The 19642-nt window shown below is 51.1% G+C and overlaps 1 protein-coding gene across 7 annotated transcripts in view; it reads right to left on the bottom strand.

Moving 5' to 3' along the window:
- Positions 1-19349, bottom strand: part of MARK2 (microtubule affinity regulating kinase 2) — a 57538-nt gene extending 38189 nt beyond the window's left edge. For all 7 annotated transcript variants that reach the window (XM_036763775.1, XM_036763776.1, XM_036763777.1 and 4 more), the window contains exon 1: positions 19210-19349. In XM_036763775.1, coding sequence (XP_036619670.1) covers positions 19210-19266 — 57 coding nt within the window. In that variant the 5' untranslated portion in view covers positions 19267-19349. The remainder of the gene's footprint in view (positions 1-19209) is intronic.
- Between the last annotated feature and the right edge of the window lie 293 nt (positions 19350-19642).

Raw genomic sequence — 19642 nt, 5'->3', positions numbered from 1 at the left:
CCCGTGGCCAGGAAAGAAACTGCCCCATTAACAGCATGACTTTCCCAGTGTGAATCCGGAGCCTGACATCCCCTGGGACAAACCTCAGCTGCAACTTTCCCAACCCATCCTTCTTTGGTAGGTCCTGCCCTCTCTTCAACTCAGGGCACGGCCTCACCTAGGAACAAGCACATAACTACCTGCTCTTCCTTCCACCAGCCACTGTGTGGGAATCACTGACTTTAGAGCAGCCAGGTTCTCATTGGCTAAGGCCGTGCAACACCAGCTCTGGAATAGGTTCTGGTTCCTCCTACCCCCAGCAGTACCTGGGGCTGCCACAGAAGGGGGCTGGTGAGCTCCAGAAAGGCTTGGGGAGGGATGGGAAAAAGGAGAGAACCAGGAACTTGCCAGCCCACACAGACAAGCACCTGAGACCTAGCTGGGCCAGGACAGACCTGGGATCCCTAGTCTCCTGAAGGAAGGACCCTCGTGGAGAAGTCCACACAGAAAAAAAACAATCTGAAATACTCCCTGTTCCAGGCAAAGCAGTCAGTAGCAGCAGTGCTGAGGTTCAGGAGGCGTCCATTCCAAAGCCCACTCTTCTACCATCATCTCACTGACCCCCCAGACACTGGGAAGAACCCAAGAGGGAGTGGGGCTGCCCCAAATATCTTCTAGAGCCAGACAGAATGCAGCTTTCCTGAAGTCTGCCCAGAAAGCTGGCCTCTTAAGAGACAGGGGCCCGGTCTAGAAAATCTCCACCTAAGTGAGGTGAGAGTTTTCTCAACACTTCTGGATCAGGACTCCAATGCCACTGAGAAGGATTCTGAGGGAAAGCAAGATGCTGGCTGTGAGGAAGGCCCGGCAGCCAAAAGTCAGCAGGGGGCTGGCTCCTGCCTTTTCCTTCTGAGCTCACTAAGGCTCCCTCACTTTCTCGGTCCAGCCATTTCCATATGAAAGAAGGTGCCACGAGCTTTCAATAAATGCTTCAGGGCCCTCTGGCTTCTTTCTTCCCTTGGAGGGGCACCGGGTCATTGGCAGCACTTCAGAGTAACCCCCATGAAGTAATCTGAGCTGGGCCGATATCCCTCCCAGCATGCCTCTTCAGACCCTCTAAGGTGGCTGATTTCTCCTCCCAGGGAATGCAGAGACTCTAGACTCAGAGGGAGGAGCTCTGCACAAACTGGGAGACCTTCCACAGATCCCAGTCCTGTTGGCCCTTCATTCAGACCCCCTTCAGCTCAGACGCTCTGGATGTCAAAGCATGCTTCACTAGCCCAGTCCTTCAGCCATGTCGAACCAGGAAATGAAGACTTGGACGTCTTGGGCCTGGACAGATCAGTCAAGTCAGTCCAAGGGTCTAAGCCTCAGAAGCAAATTGTACCTAAAATCCTCACTGGACACAAGGGAAGTTATCTTGCTTGAATGGGGTGGGGAGGGGGGAGATGAATGCAGAGGGAATATGTGGATTGTAGCCCCAGAAATAAGGCAAGGCTTCAGGAGGCAACAGGAGGCAACAGGGTTTGGAAATATGGTAACAACTGCCAACCCTAGAAAAGCTAGAGACAAGGTGCTTCCAAATCCCTTATCTCAGCCCAAGGGACACAGAAAGTACTCCCTCCCTTGAGTACAGAGTTTGGCTTCACATCCCACTCTAGACATTTACTAACTATGGGACCATGGGCCTCAGTTTCCTCACTTGTAAAATAAAAGGGCTGGACCAGATGGCCTCCAAGTTTCCTTCTGGCTCTCAGCTTGTAATCCTAGGAGCCTCTCAAAAATCATGGGAAGTAGGGAAGGCAGAGAGGACCCTCTGACATTTTCCAGATGAGGAAACTGAGGCTCAGAATGGTTATCTGACTTGCTCAGGAAGATAAAGTTAATAAATGGGAGACCCAACACTAAAGGCCACTGTGCCTTCCATCAGGCCCCTCTCCTTAGCCAGCACTGTGTGCAGGGGCAGTCCAATGTCTCCTCTCTCAGCCTCACCCCTCACTGCCCCCCTCCCCAACCATACAAAGGCTTCTTGCTCCCTGTCCCCAGCAGGACACTGTGGATCCAAGCAGCAGCAGCAGCAGTAGCAGCCACGGCTCACAAAAGGGGCAAGACCTGCCCCAGGCCCACCCTGTCAGGCTGCTCTGCCAGAACCCATCCCCTATTACCATGAAGGACACACCCAACACCTGGTCCTGGCACCTGCCCTTGCCCTCCTCCCCACCCATGCTTCCCACAGCAGCCCAGGAGACTCCAGGGACTCTTGGGTGAGGAGCAGCCTTAGGCTGCATAATCTAGAGGAGAGACTGACTCAGCGGAGCTCAACAAACAGGGGTTTCAGTCTCCCTCCCCACTTCAGGGAGGGAAGGCAGTGGGCAGGGGCAGACCAGTCTAACAGGCCCTCCTCCGTTCTACTGCACCCCACCCCCCAACAAACACACACTGACACACACACATACACACAGTTGATCCAGTCCTCAGGCAACGGCTCAGAAAATAAGAGGGCTAAAAGCCAGGGAGGGCCTGTCACACAGAGCCACCCCCCTCGGAGGAGATGGGGCACTGCCACAGCAATGACCCCCCACTAAGGGCTTGCTGCTCCTACTCCAGCTCACAGTAACCTCTCATGGCACAAGATGATCTGGCCACCTCTGGACCTGGAGGGAGCCCATGGGCAATTCTCCAACCTCACCCTCTCGGCTTCTACAGCTCCTCCTGGAACCCTGGACAAATCTTTGTGAAAAAGAAGGAAGGATGTATAAGCCTGCTAGTCCAGGGATTCTTCACCTTGCACTCTGTGTCCTGGACCCCTTCGATGGTCCAGCAAAGCTCATGGCCTGGACAGATCAGTCAAGTCAGAATGTTTTTAGGTGCAAAAATAAACTACATTGCTGAAAAAGTTATCAAAATATTTCTAAAATATATTCATGATCGCAGGTTTAAGAAGAGCCCTGTGACAGATTATTTTACGGGTCGACCAACGGCAGGTAAGTGTGCAGAGATGCTGCCTGGGAGGGTCTTTCCTGGTCCCACTCCTCACTCCAGGCAGGCGTGAGCCTCTTCTCCCTTCACCCATTTTCTACTGTAACTTTCTCTTAACGCCAAAGAACAAGAGTGCAAACCTCCTCATGAATTTTTTCTTCTAAGAGAGCCACATTCCACTAGGCATTAGTGAACCTTTCCAGAATGACCCGGGGAGTCTAGAACAACTTCAATCGTCAAAGAATTTGGTAAAAAATGAACATCAGAGACACAAATCAGCAAGAAATCAGCAAGGACAAATACGAAATACGTCCGGGAGGAAAAGTCTCCATCCCAATTCTGCCTCAGAGTGGAGATGCTCTCCCCAGGTGCTCCCCAATGTACTGGCAATCAAGACCACTGGATGATCTGTGTTGGAAAAGAAAAAGTAAAAAACACAGCAACATGCTGGGCCAATGGGATCTGGAGGAAGTGCTTGGTCTGTTTTCTCTATGACTAGACCGCACCAGCTGGGCATATGGATCACAAAGGACCAGGGAGGGCCCTTCTCCACCTGCCCCCATACCTAATCACAAGGCCAGCAACCACCTTCCAACACGGTGCCTTCCATGGTGCTAAGACCTTGTCAGACTTAGGGACAGTGCACAGAGATACTTCGACAAGTTGGGAAATAGCTATCATTAAAAATTGGGGGAAAAAAACTGTAAACAAAGGTTGAGAGGCAGCACAGGAAAGTGGAATAAGCTTTGGGATGGGAGTCAGAGGGCCTGGTTTCAAATCTGAGCTCAACTACTTACTACTTGTGTTAGTAATCCAGGGCAAATGGCCTGCATGCTGTGCAGTTCCCCTCTTTTCTGGGAAATGACAGAACTGGCCTAGAAGCGTAAGGAAGGTGAGGAGAAGGCCTTTCCTCCATCCTGGCCCGCCATTCAGGCTGGCTGGGCTCCTAGACTTCTCTAGGCACCTCCCAAGCGTCCCAGACCCAGGGAGCTCTGAATAAAAGGTCATTACTGCTCTATTTACTTTGGACAAATGACTATCACCAGGGATCTCTACAAACTTTGAAGATCTTGAGAATATCCCTACTCTAAGACTATGTGTTCTACAGCAGATAAAATACTGGAGGAGTCCATCATTCTAGAAACAGCCCTGGGAGACTTGCTGAAGAATCACTTAGTCTTCTTTCCTCTAGCCTACCACACACCTATAGGATGGAAACCATGCCACAGGCTCTCAAGAAAGGTGCCAGTAACAAAACTGAAAAGAAAATCTAGTTGCAGCCTCATAAGATCAGATTTTTGGAGGTGGAAAGAGCCTTTGGGATCCTAATCCCCTTCTTTTATGAATGAGAAAACTGTGTCCCAGATTGGCCAAAGGGCCAGCCCCAGGTCCCATCCTAAGGAGTAAGTCTCCCAGCCAGGATTTCAACTCTGGTCCTTGGTTTCATCATCTGTGCTTGCTTGCTATTTCAGGATCTTTCTGGAGTGAACCTCAGCTCACCATCACAGCTCCCTATGAAGCCTTCTCTGAGGCTGTCTTCCCACCCTAGCCCCGGTCTTGTGGGCTAAAGACCTGAGTTCAAGCTCAGTTCTGCCACTTGGACCCCTTGGATAATCTGAGGCTGGTCCCTTTCCCCCTCTACCTCTCAATTTTCTCATCTGTCCAACAGGGTCTCCTTGGTTCTTCCAGCTCAGAGACCCTATAGAGTCCCATGGCAAATTACTCTGATTATCAGACTGAAAGCAGGTGACAAGCCAGAATAGAGCAGTTACAAATGAATCCATACGCTTTAGAGGGGTGACTGACCAATGACCTATACCTAAACAATAGCTAGGCAACTGAGAAGGCATTTAATGTTAATTAACATTCCATATGAAATTCTGATTTCCAGGAGAGAAGCTGCAAAAAAAAAAAACAAAAAAAAACCAAAGTCGACAGAAGGACAGGAGAGGGTTGTCAGTCCATTTTGGTAGCAGTGAGTAGAAGAAACTAAGTATCTCCTTTTGGGATCCCAAAGTCTCCAAATAGTATTCCCTCCCTCCTATTTCAATGGCAGATAATAGCTAACAGGTAAGTAGGCCTTTAAGGGCTGCGAAGCATTCGATACCTATTATCTCATTTGATGCCAACAACCTGGTGAGGAAACTGAAGCAGAGGGAAGTGAAGTGGGCACAGGCACTGCTCTGGACACGGCCAAGCCTCCTGCTGGCTGAGAACAGCGCTCCATCCCTGGCCCTCGGGCTCCCTTCTTCCCTCCTTTTCCGTTTTTCCTCCATCAAACAGGTCATACAGTCAGTCTCTCATCTCTTGAGAAAGAAAACAAAGAAGCAAGTTCTCCTGGCTGGAGTTTCCTCTGGAAGCCCAGAGACCTCTTCCTTCTAGCATCCTCTGCCATCAGCCATTCCAGGCTCTGTCCTGGCCCCCCAACCAACCCCGTGTCAGACAGAGGCCAACCCAGATCTCCAGGCTCTCCCTCCACGAGGGCTGACCCTGTCACTCTCTCCTCAAACTCCACAACCTCCACTGCCTCTAGGTTCACATAGAAACTCTTCTATTTGGTTTGTAAAGCCCTCACAGCCTAGCCCTAACAAGCATGCATACAGAGAGGCTTTCAGGCTTGTAAAGCACTCTACCTACTAGCTCACCTGAACATGCCTCCTTCCTCACATACGACCCTCCCTCTCCTATTTCTGGGTCTGCATAATAGCCAATCCTCCAAGTCCAGGGAGCTCTCTCTGCCTCCAACTGGATGAGTTCTCTGATCTCCCCCACCCCCACCAGTGCCTGTGACCCCCAGACCATCCTGTCCTGTCTCAACCTTGACCTTATTCTGGATGCCCTTACCCAAGTCCATGTTGTCTCCATCAACAAACATTTCTGAAGTGCCTACTTTGTATGAGGCCCTTTCATTTCTGGTCATATCCCCAGCACATAAGCACAGTGTGTGCCACACAGCAGGCTCTTAATCCAGGCTTGGCTGGCAAGGTCAATGGGATTTTATTTTTAATTAAAAAAAAAACCCACCATGCCAAGTACTATCTCAACTCTCCAAGGAAGCTGGAGACTGTTGGGGTCAGGAGTGTCTTCGGCAACTCAGAAGATCTGGTACTCGGGAATCACTTTTGCCAAAAGTCCAGTCTCCCCAGCTAAGCCAGTCAGGACAGTCCTCAGATACACTCTCTCCTCAGGTCCATAAGCTAACCAGAATTCCATGCTGGAGGGCCCATCAAGAATCTATGTTTTGTTAGTAGAGACTCCCAGCCCCCTGCGCCGCACCCCCCTCTCCTCCCAACCACTTCCATACCACCATGCAGCATCAGAACAAGATCTGGAAACTAAGATTGTTATTAAGTGTCTAATTCTTAAAACTGAAGTAGCTAAAGAATCTCATTTCGATGCCTGGAGATTAAAGCCACACAGCAATCATGCCAAACGTGTTTGGATGTATATAACAAGAGTTCCAGTGGGAGCCAAAGGCCAGCTCCAACACCCCAGTGAGCTGGGGTGGGGTTGGGAAGAGAAACCACTGCAAGGCTTTGCTGGAACCACCTCACTGTCCCTCCCTGGTGGGGAAAGAGGAGGAGGAGGGGGAGGAGGAGGAGGAAGAGGAGGAAGAAGAGGAGGAGGAGCCGGTCTATATTTCGGGACACTCCTTACATAATGACGAAACCTCTCCTGAACCAGGAGTTGATAAGAGAGCAGCCACACAAGATAATTTCAGAAGGGCTTACGACTGAGAATGTCTAGAATTCAACCATCCCAAATGGGGAAGTAGGGACTCAGCACCTAAACATTCCATTTTGAAGAAAACCCTTTTCTCTACAACAATCACGTGGGCTTCCATCTCCTGTGTGCCATTTTGTCATTAAGGGATTGGTGTTTAACAGTCTGGATTTGGCGCCCGCTTGGCAGTGAGCCCTATCTGTTGTTTCACAAGTAGTTTCTGTGGTTTCAAGAAAGGCAGGGTGTTTGATTTTGAACAATGTTTTAAAAATATATTTCAGAACAGGGTTCATCCATTCTGCAATGGAAGGTGGGGGAGAGAAAGCAAAGGAAAAATTAAATCAAACCAATTAAAGGAGTCTGACGGTGTGAAGAGACAGAGGGGCAAAAGGGCCTCGGGGCCAAGCAAAGGAAAGCAGACACCCCCTCAGCACCCAGAATAAGGAGCAAAAGAAGTCAACTGAATTTTTTTTTTCCAATTATAAGTTAGAGATTAAGGACATAAGAAATAAGACTTAAGATGTGAAGGTTTATCCCATCCTTGCCTTTGCCTTTCCATCTACCAAAATAAATTCTCCTAGCCTTAATGTATTTATGGGAAAAAACATTCCCAACAGTTCAAAATCAATGTACAGGATTGCCATCTAATCAATTAACAGGCAGCCCTCTCATCAGGCAGCCTGATCCCAGTAATTAAAGTAAGGCCTCTCCTCTCTGGGAATTCACACCACATAGAAGGGTAGAAGCCCCAAGGACCCGCCCCATTAGTGAGAGGCACCTCCATCCCCCCAAGGGCTCTAGATGGAAGCAGAGGCCCAGCTTTTCTAAGGAACACCTGGGTCTCAAATGGCTGCCTCTTCCTGCCTTGCTCCTGGGGAATCTGCTCATAAAAGGGAAAACCCAATGTCCTGCCCTTCCCCAGAGGGGAAGAATGTTGAACTTGAAGTTAAAGGACTGGAGTTCAAATCCCATGTCTGCTCCTTAGAGGTTCCCAGATGAAAATCTGGAAAACACTCACTCCAACCTGAGCTGTGACCCTGTCTGGGTCTCAATTCTGTCTTCTGTAAAATGGGAGGGGGGGGGGGTGGAATCAGGGAAGGCTCACTTGCCCTTCCAGCTCTAAATCCTTTCTAAATCCTGAACTAGGCCCAGGGCCTCAGTGGCCACAAAACCAAGAGCTAGTACTAAAGTGACAGAAATGCCAAACAACTGCAGGCTCCTTTGGGAGGCCCTCAGAGGAAAGTGAAAGGTTTGAGGCTGCCACAGGCTGGACACTCAGGGGTTCCCCCATCTATGGAGGCCTTCCCAGCTTGTCCCATAAAAGGAAAGATAAAAGTGAACAGGACCTGCTGCCTGAGCGCCACACCCAAAATCGGACTTAGGTCAGCAAGTCCCGAGGCTGTAAACTCAAAGCAGTGGGCGGACACCCTGCGGCCCTCATCAATAAGTTCGAACCAATGAAGGAAAGGGACCTTTCAGGTCTCTGAGAAAGGAGCTGGGCAGTGAGCACCACCATTAGCATCGGTTTTGGAAGAGAGAAGTAAAACAGAAGAGAAAAAGGCCAAATGAGTGCAAACAGGAAATGGGGGTGAATTACACAAGCAACAGCATGAAGAGAAATCAGCGGGACAGTCACAGTGCAGCTCCCAGGGATAAACTGGCAAGCAGCATGGGCACCCCAGAGGCCTGGCACTACCAGCTCCCAGCCTTCTTGGCAGCTCAGGCCAAAAGCCCCGTGCTCTGTACCTTTTTGTGTACTGGTGGCAGACAGCCCCATACCGAGAAGGGAATCCAAGGGAAAGCCAGCCTGTTTCAATGGGGCTGAAGATACAGCCCAGGGCAGCACCCAAATGTCCATTTGGGGAGGGATCTTCTAGTAAAAGAATCCCAACAGCCTTGCCAAGAGTCTTACCTGGAGAGCAGCCAGACTAAGCTGACCACGGGCCCTGTGCCTGAGGGGGGTGAGCTTGATGGGCACCACCTTCAAGGCCCTGATGACACCAGATCAGTTCTCAGATGCTGGGGAGGTAGACAGAGGTGGCAGGGCACACCCGGCTTCAGGATTCAAAGCTGGCGCTTGAATCATTGGAGAGCCAAACACGCTCTTGTGAGGTGCTATAGGGAGCCCCCAAAAGAGATATGGGGCTATCTCTGCATTTATACCACCCCTGCAGCTTTAAATGGATCAGCCAAGGACAGAAGGAAAACAGGAGGAGGGACAGTCAACATCTCCGGGCCCAAATTCTGAACAATCCTATTCTTCACTCAAGACTGAGGCCCAGCTCAAAAAATTCCTCCCTCTCCTGCTGAATGTTCTAATGCCTGGGCAAGACTAGGTAGGGCTCCTGGGGCACAAATCTCTTCAGTTTTTGTAACTCCAGATTACTTAAGAAGTAACGGGAATGAGATGGTGGAGGAATCCTTGGCTCCCTAGGGAGACATCAAAAGCCCATTAAGACAGTGATTCCCAGTCAATGTCTTGGAACACTGAGATGGACCTCCAAGGGCCACATGGAAAATGCCCAAGGCCCAGTCTGGACTGCTGGGCCTCAATTAAGAGGAGAAGCAAACCTTGGAGGAGCAAGGATACAGGGAAGCAATGCCTTCTTACATCTCCTACATGGGCCAGTGGTTGAAGCCAGGACAACAATTCTGGAACTGAACCAGAAAGGCATCAGGCAGAGGAAACATGGCAGAATGTAGGGAGAGACACTGAATGATAGGAAATAGAAGTGGACTCCCAGAAAACTGTGGGGTGGTGGTGGTAACTTCTAAGTCACCTTGTCATTCAGAGAGAGAGTGATTTAAGCAAGGGGAGAGGGGGTTTCAGTGGAAACACTTGTTTAATCTGGCTGAAGTGATTGTAAAGGTAAGGCCCAAACTGTCCATCGGCCATCCTGGCAAAGGAGACAAAATCAGGAGTGCTGGAGAAGCTGTGCCATGAACAAAAAGTCTCAAACAAGGGGGAAGAAATGGTTTTCATGTGTGTCTCCATAATTTCCCTGCTTTTAGCTCTAATAAGTGGCATGCAAATTGAGAGATAAAGTTCACACCTCTGCTAGAACATGACCCAAGATCTCCCTCCTAAAGGGGCATCTAAAATGTGGTGCTAGGTGAGTAAGATTTATTTGGCAGGCGGGCTTCAGTAAGAAACAGTGGCAAAATCAAGATTAGCAAGCAACAGGAAAGCACAATGTCAGAGTGACGGGTCTGAAGAGCCTGGATCCTACCAGTAGCCAGCTGCTAAAGGCCCCAAGGTTCTTCAAGGAGAGAGCCAGGCTTGCAGTTTTCAAATGTAAACCTGACCAATAGCCAGCCAAAAAGCCCTTTATTGCTGCCCTCGGAAAAGCTAAGCGAGTCAACAGTCCCCATCACCAAAAGATGAGACTGATGGTGTGGAATTGGCAGAATGGAAACACCCAATGCGGCTTCAGGCCCAGAGGTCAGTGAAAAATAACTCGGAGAACAGGCTGCCACCAAGTCAGCATAGGCCTTTCTAAAGCCCAATCGATAAACTTCTGGAAATATGAAACAGAGGATTATAATAAAAGTCCCAAGGAGAAACCAACCAGATCTAGGGATGAATTCAAGGTCTTTTCCATAAAATGTGGCTATCCCAAACCAAGTGGTCTCCTCCTAGGCCTCTCCCAAGGGAGTATCAAAGGAAACAGCCCAGCACAAGGTCAGGCCTTGTCCCTGGGGTACTATCCTTAACCCTCAGATAACAATTCTAATGGTAACTCATACCTCACTTTAGAGTTTACAGAGGAAATGCAAGCATTCCTCTCCCCATATTACAGATGAGGATGCCAAGGCTCAGAGATGCTATGCCCCAGGGGCACATGACTACCAAGTGAAGTGCTGGGGCCTGGCCTTGGTGCCCATGCCTACTCTCTTTCCCTCACAAGGCATTAGTTTGGAGGGTGGTTCTACAGATCCAGGAGAGAACATCTCTCCTATTACGGATGAGCCAGGGACATTATACCCACAGAGTCACCACACCAGGATGCCTCACACCCTCTGGGCTACAGATCCTTTCCACAAAGGAGGATGCATCAGCTGCAGCACAGTTCATGAAAACACCTGGAGGTCCAGGGAAACCAGGACACTTGTCTCCAGCAGCACAGAGGACTTCTAGGGGCCAGGTTGCCCAATGATTTGCCATACTATCATTAAAAGGAACCAAAATGTGGTATTCCCTGTCTCCTATCAAGTGATGACCCCTTGGAATGGCAAAGAAAGCAAACTCTGTCCTTTGGACCACAGGTGAAAGAAGGGAAACCCTTCTGCCCACCCTCCACTCACCCCATCATGGCCATGGGACTCACCTCCTATCAGCTCCCTCCACTAGAACAGAAGCTTACTGAGGGCAGGGATCATCTTACTTGTTTGTATTTATAAACCCAGCACCGCACAGAAGGCACTTAGAAATATATCTGTCCAGAGATAACAGAAATGACGTAGGGAGGGTTTCAGAGCAGCCCTTTAAAGGGCCAGAGGGCCAGTCAACCGGGGATCAGCAGAGCAGAGGAAAAGCTGGGACAACCTGGAACATCCCCAGGGCATGGTGGTGCTGGGAGGGGAGGCGAATTTAGAGAAATCACATAGAAAAAGCCTTAGCAGAGACACCAGAAGGAAGAGAGGAAGAGGAAAATACCACTAATCAGCACATGTGCTACAAGACTACACTTGGGCCACAGTGGAGAAGGGCGAGCTCTGAATTTGGAGTCAGAATATCTGGGTTGAAATCCTGGCTCTGACACTTGCTGCATCGTGAGCCTCAGTTTCCCCATCTGTAAATCGGAGACAATACCAGCATGACCTCACTGTTTTGTCTTGAGGAATTCACCTTGTAAATCTGCGGGAACATGACTTCTTGTTCTGCCTTGGCGAATGTTCCCTGGGAAGGAGCTTTGTGGTCTCTCAGCAGGGAAGACAGGTTACAGAAGGCAGCGAGGGTGGAGGTGATGAGAAATGAAAAAAAAAAAAATGCCCTCCACAGCACGGAGCTAGGGGCCTATGAGAAGAGAGACAAGCATGTACCAGAGGCTGGCAAAGTGCAGCCCAAGGGCCAACTCGGCTCACTACCTGTTTTCATATGACCCAAGCTGAGGATGGTTTTTACATTTTAAATGATTATTTAACAATAATGGAAAGCAAATAAAATATGATGCAAAACCAGGTGGCTACGGTGGGATCTGGCCCCTCAGTCACAGTCTGCTCTCTATACTGTCAGATGCTGTCACCTCATCGGATATTTTCCATTGTTATAAAGAGGTTTTAATTGGGGGTGGTGAGATGATTATGATATAAAGACAAATGGTCTTAATAAAACACTGTAAATAGATTTTGTTGATGATTACTTACATATCACCTAGATTTCCTCCTATTTCCCTCCCCTCCCCACCTAGGTTCATCTCATACCACCCCCCCAAAAAAAATTTGTAAAGAAGAGAAACAAAGTCAGCAAAACCTATCAAAACAAGGGGTGGCGGGGTGGAGAGGAGAAGGAAATCACATTTCTATCTAGTGTTCCACGCCTATGGACCCATTCGCCATTTCCGCAAAGAAGTGGGAGAGAGAATACATCTCTTCTTTGGAGCTAATCATAAAAAAAAATTAAGGGTGAAGGTCAACAGACTCTCAGTGGAGATTTCCTCATTCCAGGATATAAATGCCACAAAGTCACCAAACCAGATAGTGGTATGTCTCCCAGGCTTCCTAAGGACAAACTTTCCATACTACCCAGGGAAGTGATCTGAGGAAAGTAAGTCCTGAACTCAGATCACAGGCCACCCAGCAAGTCCCAACAGACCCTAGAAGTGAGTATTCACTGCCAAGCTCCCTACTCACATCCTTAAACAGGGAGTGCAGTCTGAGGCCAAAGAGCCATGACTTGAGCAGAAGATCCTGCCTTTCTTCTTTAAATGGTACTGATCATTTGAGAGGACAGAACACAATAAAGGGAATCTCAAGCTCGGATTTTTGCAGAACTCTTCTGGTGTTTGATGAAAATTTGCAAGAGTAAGCTTAGGACTATAAAATCACAAGCCTGAAACACTCAGAAAAATAAATGTCCTCGAGATGCGCACGAACCTCTCCAACAAGCCTTCTGTTCTCCTTCAGACAGCTGGTTGCGGCCGAGCGGCTGGGGGTGGGAGATACAAAGGCTGTTCAGATTACTCCCAGCTAAAGAAGGCAGCCCCAGGAGGATCAGAGAGAAAGATACTAGAAATACTATGAAATACCTATGGAGTCTCGGTGGCAGGACCAAGCTTCCACAATTGTTCAGATCCCTGCTCTAAAAGCAGAACACCTCCAGCCCCAAAGAGCCCTCCCAAACTGGATCCCTTATACCAGTCATTGAGGAAGCTTACAACAAAGATGAAAAGGCAAGGTAGTCTAGGGTCATGTAGGGCAAGTGCTAGGGGGTTTCCTCCCAATAATTCACTTGCTTTGGGATGCTAGCTTATCAATCCCCACTGTCCTCTGATATTGCAAAACAGAAAAGGTCAAACTCATGGGACTGTAATGTAAAAGTACCAAGACACAAAAGACATCAACGCTGTCAGCAGAGAACAAACGGACATTGGTGTCATGTAACAGAAGTGGGGAAGCAATGGAGTGGGGGGAAAGATAGTAGAACCTCCGGTCTGAAGAGGGTGGAGGAAACAGGGGGCCGCCCTGCACACAGGATATCAGTTACCAAAACAAAACCCCAGCTCGAGGGTGCTCAGGGGAAGCAGTAATTAGAGAATCACTTGGAGAGCAAAGAGCAGCCTGTCCCCTAATGCAGAAAGCACAGGCAGGCATTCCGCTCCTAGACCACCACTCATTCTCTCCTGCTCGCTCTAGCACACTCTCTCTGTCTCTCTCTCCCCCTCCCCCACTTTCCCTGGCTGTCTCTCTCGGTCTCTGACTGTAGACTAAGAGCACTTCCTTAATTTCACAGCAGGACTAGAAAAACAGTCCTGCTAAGTTAGTCCTGAGCCTGCCCCATCCCATCCCCTGAAGAGCAGGTTCCCCACTTGCTGTGCAAAGAAGGAAGTGTGGCACTGGCAGGGGTAGCAGCAGCCCCAGGAGGGGGCACCTCCTCTCTCCACCTGCTGCTGATTCAAGATCCCATCCCATCCCACTTTAATTTCCAAAAGACATTCGGAGCTTCACCTCTTTTCCCAACAAGCCTGGACTCGATGTCCTGGCAGCCCTAAACCCAAAGGTCGCAGGCCAAAGAGAACTCAGCAGTGTCCGATTACAGCAGCCAAGAGCCAAGGGCTAGAAGTCAGGGAACCTGGGCCTTTCAGCCAGGCTCAGCAACTGGTGACCCCACCTCAGGCCAAGTCCCTTCCTTTGGCTATGTCAAAATCCTCTGATTGAGCAGCAAACTGAGAATGAACCAGGGTGGAGAGAGGTGCTTTGAGAGCCTCAGCAGAAAGGCGTGGAGGAGGAGGAGGAGGTGAAGTCGTCCCTCGGGGAGAGCAGCCCCAAACTCAGCTGGACACATTCAGCACTGGGGGGCTGGAGGCTGGAGTTATTTGTAGGACTCATCTTTGCTTGCCTTCAGTGAACCTTGGAAAGCCCCATAGGACTGAGCCCTTTGTGTCACCAACATCCCAGCCAGCAGAGGAAAATGGGGCATCGCTGGAAACCAGCTTAACTGGTTCTGCAAAGGAGCCCCTGGCCAGTTCCACCTCCCTTCCCTAAGTTAAAAAGAAAAAGGGCAGCAGCCCAGAGCCAAGCATTTCATTAACACAAACTCTCCCTCTGGGGCTCACCTTCCCCCAACCTTGTGATCACTGGGCTTTATAAAGCTAAAAGTAGTCCGTTCATAGGAGGAAATATGTATTTCTGATCCTGGGAAAACTGATAATAGGAGATGTGCAGAATGGGTGGGGGCCTCAGGAAGAACACATATACCATCCCCCTCCCCAAAGACAGATAACTGTAGAGAGAGTTCCCAGCAGGGACCCAGACAAAAATAGACATTCAGATAAAGGGACCCAACCTATTTATACCCCCAACGGAGGACCTGGTCTGGTGGGCAAGAAAGGGAAGAGAAGTGAGGTTTCCTGGCTCACACCCATCCTGCTTTGGTAAGAGGCTCAAAGTTCTGAGGCTGAGTTAGTCACCTCAACTCTGCCCTAATCTTGATGGTGATTCAGGATGAGATGAGACCATCTCAAGAGATAGTCACTAGAAAAGAGAAAGTCACAGGGGCCCTGGAGAGCCCTCTAGGGAAACACTCAGAAAATTTATGTGGAGATGGGAGAATTCCACCCTTGACAACACAGGGGCACAGGGAGATAGGACCCTTTCCCTAACCAGATGTCACAGAGCCCAACACTGCCCTCTTTTCAGAGGTTAAAAAACATAAAACAGGTAGGAAAGAACTAGGTAGATCACTTCAGTAACTCATCTGAGCTTTGATGAAGCCTAGAAACAGGTTTGGGGGGCCCAAGGTTCAGAAATAAAATTCCTAAAAGCCCTCAGCTCCCATCAGGTGGGAGGGAATGAGAATGCACAGTTGACCTACCATGTTGGTGACTTTATTAAACTACTGTTGTACTAACTTCAAGGGGTCACTTCCCAAACACCTAACACCTATCAGCTCTACTTGAGTGGGAAGTCAATAGAAAACTGTCAGGGAACCCAGGCCTAGAAGAGCCAGATCAAGAGAGATGTTTCTGGTTTATTCAGAAAAGGCCTGCCAGCCAGGCACAGAGCTGATCTGAGGAAAGGAAGACCACCCCAGACCTTTCAGTCTGCTAAAGCTGGGAGAGAGCCCAAGAGTTACATAGCAGCTCAAACTCACTCTGTTAATGGGTCCAGGGAGTGCTGGGCAGCTCATTTCACCAAGCTAGAACTCTGACAGGGCCAATGTGGGATGTTTCCCCAACTCCTACCTGACTTGTCAATCATGGACCAGAAGGCCCAAGGCATGACTGTACTGTGGACATGAAATATTTATTCCAGTTGAGATAATACACATGGAGCAGAATAAGGAAAGATCCTAGGAGCAGAGAAGAAATGTCAGCCAGGTGGCTAAAGCTGAGTCGAGAAAGAATTAACAAAGGCATGGGACCTAGTCCTGGATAGATGCCCACTGAGCTGGAGTCATTGTGTTCAAAGGGGAACCAGTGTGGCCTGGGAAGTTTTGGACTTCCCAAGAGAACTAACTGGGCAAACCTCTCAGGCTTACAGAAATGCTCTTGGCCCTGTCCTACCTACAATACTGAATTCCACTCAGAACAGTCACCAAAAAAAAATTTCCAGCCAATCTTTGGTTCCAACTTGGAAGGGCTACCTGTCCCTTTGCAAGGCCAGCTTTAACCTGAAGCCAGTTGAATTTCAACTAGAAACCAAGAGACCACACCCAGGATGGCCTTAAATCAAGCTGTAATCTCCTGTTTGGCTGCTCCTGGAAGTCAACAGAAAGCAGCAGCTGAAGGTCTGACCAAGGACTGACCAAGACTGACTTGGAATTGTTTCCAGAATCACCTTTCACCTTACACACAGCCTGTAATTTGGCACTGCCCAGCTCTGAATCCCCCTTGATCTGAGCTCCAGGGCCAAGCTAAGATGGGCTAGGATAGTGCAGTCACATTCCCAACCTGCCCAGGCCCAGGACAGGAGGAACTCTCCACATAGGCAAAGGAGTATCCTGCCAGACACTCAGGGCCTACCTACAGTCCCAGATCACAGTACCCATAACCTACCTACACAGAAATCATTAAAATACTAATAGCAACCCATTTATCTATTGCATTTTAAAGAATTATAAAGGATTTTTCTTCACAACAACCAAGTAGGATGTAGAATGTTATCATTAACTCCATTTCACAGAGAGAAAACGGATCAATCAATGCCATATTCCACTTCAAGCTGACTGGAAGCACAGCAGAGAAGGCAGCCAGTCACATAATCCACATAGGGTCTCAAGTGATCCTGGTCTGGTCTCTTCTCCAAAGACCGAGTAAAGGAAAAAAAGCAATGCTCTGAGCTCCCTAGAAGGCTGAGAGCAGCTCCAGCATTTCCACTGCCTAACAGGGCTTGGGGGTTAGTCCTCTGTTTTCCTTGACGGTTCTGAGGCCCAAATATAGGACAGGTTTCAAGGCATCTGATTCACGTCAGACCCTGGCCAACAGCAAGGAGACTCTGAAAGCCATGTCTCACCACACTTTCCTCTTACTGTGGCCACTGGCTAGAAGACAAGCTGTCATTTTGTTGCTGCTCTCATGCCTGCCAAGCCTCCAATCCAGGAGCCCCATTTGACCAGCAAAAAAATCAGCCCCAAATGCTGCCCCGCCACAGCACAAGACACCTCTGCCGTTGGTATATGGACAGCCTCTCACTGAAGAAACCCCCTTCAGGACATGAAGTTGTGTCTGGGGCGAATTCAGAATCAGGTGTCACCAAGAGCACCTCCAAAGCAGACTCCTGACTATCAGAGATTACCAACAGCGAGCAGGCAATCTCCCTGCAGCATGAGGTTTATTTTTGCTCTTCAGCATTTGGGGGGGGAGGGGGGCGGTGTTTAATTTTTTTCAGAAAGCTCATGGGAAAAGTGCAAAGGAAAAAAAGAGGAAAAAGCTCAAAGATGCCAATTGTTTACCTGTTTCTGGCAGAACCAGTTTAAGTCATTCCGATATAAACCTAGTGATAGAGAACCTTTCATGGGGGTGGGGAGTCTCCTCACACAACATCCCTGCCAGCAAGGAGGGGAAACCTCAGGACTGCTCTCGGCAGCACCCAACTGGCTGCTGAAACTGCCTTCACATGGAAAAGCAGCAGAAGGACCAACAAGATGGGGTTTCTCCTTCTTGGCTCTGATGCCTGCTTCGTCTCCAGCTTGATGGGCTTCCTCTGGGGAAGGATGCTGTCACCTGCTGGAGAGCTGCTTGTCCTCAGGTGTCTGAATCTGGGATCTTCCGTAGGGTAGGAGCTGGGGTTAAGTTAGTGGGAGCATCTCTTCCACAGAACCCCAAAGTCAAGCGGCTATCAACAGGAGCTCAATCCACAATGATGGGGAGACATAAGGAGTATCCTATAGGTGGGGGTACACTGAGGATATATAACCCAGATTCACAGTCAGTCTTTAAAGTGGCTGCAATAAAATAAAATGGCAGTGGGGAGCTTCCACCCAACACTGCCATCAGTCCTCTGTCCACTCCTTCAGCAAACGCTGACTGAAAGCCCACTGGTGAATAGGGTGGTTTTACTGTTTGAGGGAGCAAAGAACCCGAAAAAGAAAATACTCTCAAGGCAGACGCAGCAAGAAAAGGGCAACCATCGCTCAGCCTATCTACAATCCCAGAAAACCCTCACCCCTACCCCATGACCTCACTTCAAAAGTCAAGATCCAAATGCTGAGAGTTCACTGAGTTCGTTCAAGCAAAGTCTTGGGGGGGGCGGATTAGAACAGGTTTAGAAAAGGGGTCTTTGGATACAGAGGGAGGATGGGGAAAAGTTGGGGCTTGTCAAGGGAGGGGTCAAGATTCTGTCCCTGCTCTCAGGTGCCAAAGGTCAGAAGTCACCAGCTCCGCCCCGAAACAATCCAACCAACACGCCTCTCTATCCTGCTTCACCCCCAAAGACACTCAGTCCAGCAAAGACAGCAGACTCCACTGTCAAGGGGAAAACCTTTCTCCCAGACACCCCTTGGAGCTGACTGCTAGGCTGTCAGGGGAGGAGTAGAGGGGGCCGAGGGGGTGCAGAGACAAAGAGGGGAGAGGCTTTCCAGATAAGGGAGGGTGAGGCAGGCAGGAGGAGCTGCCAGCCGCTGGCACCTGCCCGGGGGAGCCCCGAAGGGCAGCGCTCACTGCCACGAGGTTGGGTGTCAGAAGGGGGTCAAGTTCGGGTGACAAATGACACTGGGGGAGGGGGAGCCGAGAGCGCTTCGCAAACTCCCGGCACCCGAGGTCTGCTTCCAGCGCTGCCACCGACGCTCTGCAAGCTGCCGTGGACCCCCGGCTGCCGGCGCACGGGGGCAGGGACCCCCGCCCAGGCTCTCCGCCCCCTCCCCCGCCGGGTTTCAGGAAGACGCCCGTGGCCTCCCCACGAACCCGCGAGGAGGAAGGAGGGCGGCCAGAGCCGGCTGACACTTCTGCACCAACAGGGTGCGGAGGAAGCCCGGGGTGGAGCCGCCCTGCCTGGGGCTGCGGGGGTCCGGAGTGGGGGGGCGGGAGCCACGCGGACCCCGGGCCGGGCGCGGGCTGAGCAACAGGTTGCCGGGAGAAAGTGACAGCGAGACGACAAGAGCTGGGGCCCCGCGGCGGTCCGTAATGGGCCTGCCCGGGGAGCCGGGGAGGGCAGGCGCTGGGGGGTGCTGGGGGAGGGAGGCGGGCCGGCCGGGGGAGGGGGCGCGCAGGCGGCGCTGACAGGAGCGGGCGACCGGCGGAGGACGCCAGGGGAGCAGCGTCTGCGAGGGGGCGACCGAGAAGAGGGGAGCCTTCCTCGAGGGAACGGAAGGGACGGCAGGCCCGGCCGGCACGGCGTGGGCAGGGGCAGTGGCCCCGGACTGCGCGCTCCTACCTGCTGCTCCGTGTCCCTCTCGTTCAGCGTGGGCAGGGGGGTCCGGGCGCTGGACATGGTGCCGCCGGGGCCGGGGGCCCGGGGGCTGCGAGGAAGGGCAGCGGGCACCAGGCGGCTCAGCGCGGGGGCCCCGGCCGCATGGGCCCCGGCCAGGGGTGCGGGGAGGCCGGGTCGGCCGCTCACGCCAGCCCGCGGCTGCGCCGCTCGGGCTAGGCCGCGCCGGCTCCGGGCGGCTCCGGGGCGGCCCCCGGGCCCGGGCCCGGGCTGGGCTGGGCCGCCGCTCGGCGTCGCCGCCGCCTGGCCCGCTTGCCGCCCGCGCCGCCCGCGCCGCGCCTCCGCTGCCTTCAGCGGCTCCGCTCCGCGCCCGCCTCACAGGCAGCCGCCGCCGCCGCCGCCGCCGCCGGCCCTGCTGCTCCCAACATGGCCGCCGCCG

This window comes from Trichosurus vulpecula, chromosome 6, assembly GCF_011100635.1.
Source record: "Trichosurus vulpecula isolate mTriVul1 chromosome 6, mTriVul1.pri, whole genome shotgun sequence".
NCBI classification, from domain to species: domain Eukaryota; kingdom Metazoa; phylum Chordata; class Mammalia; order Diprotodontia; family Phalangeridae; genus Trichosurus; species Trichosurus vulpecula.
Note: the sequence above shows the minus strand (reverse complement) of the source record. Positions and strands in the feature narration are given on the sequence as shown.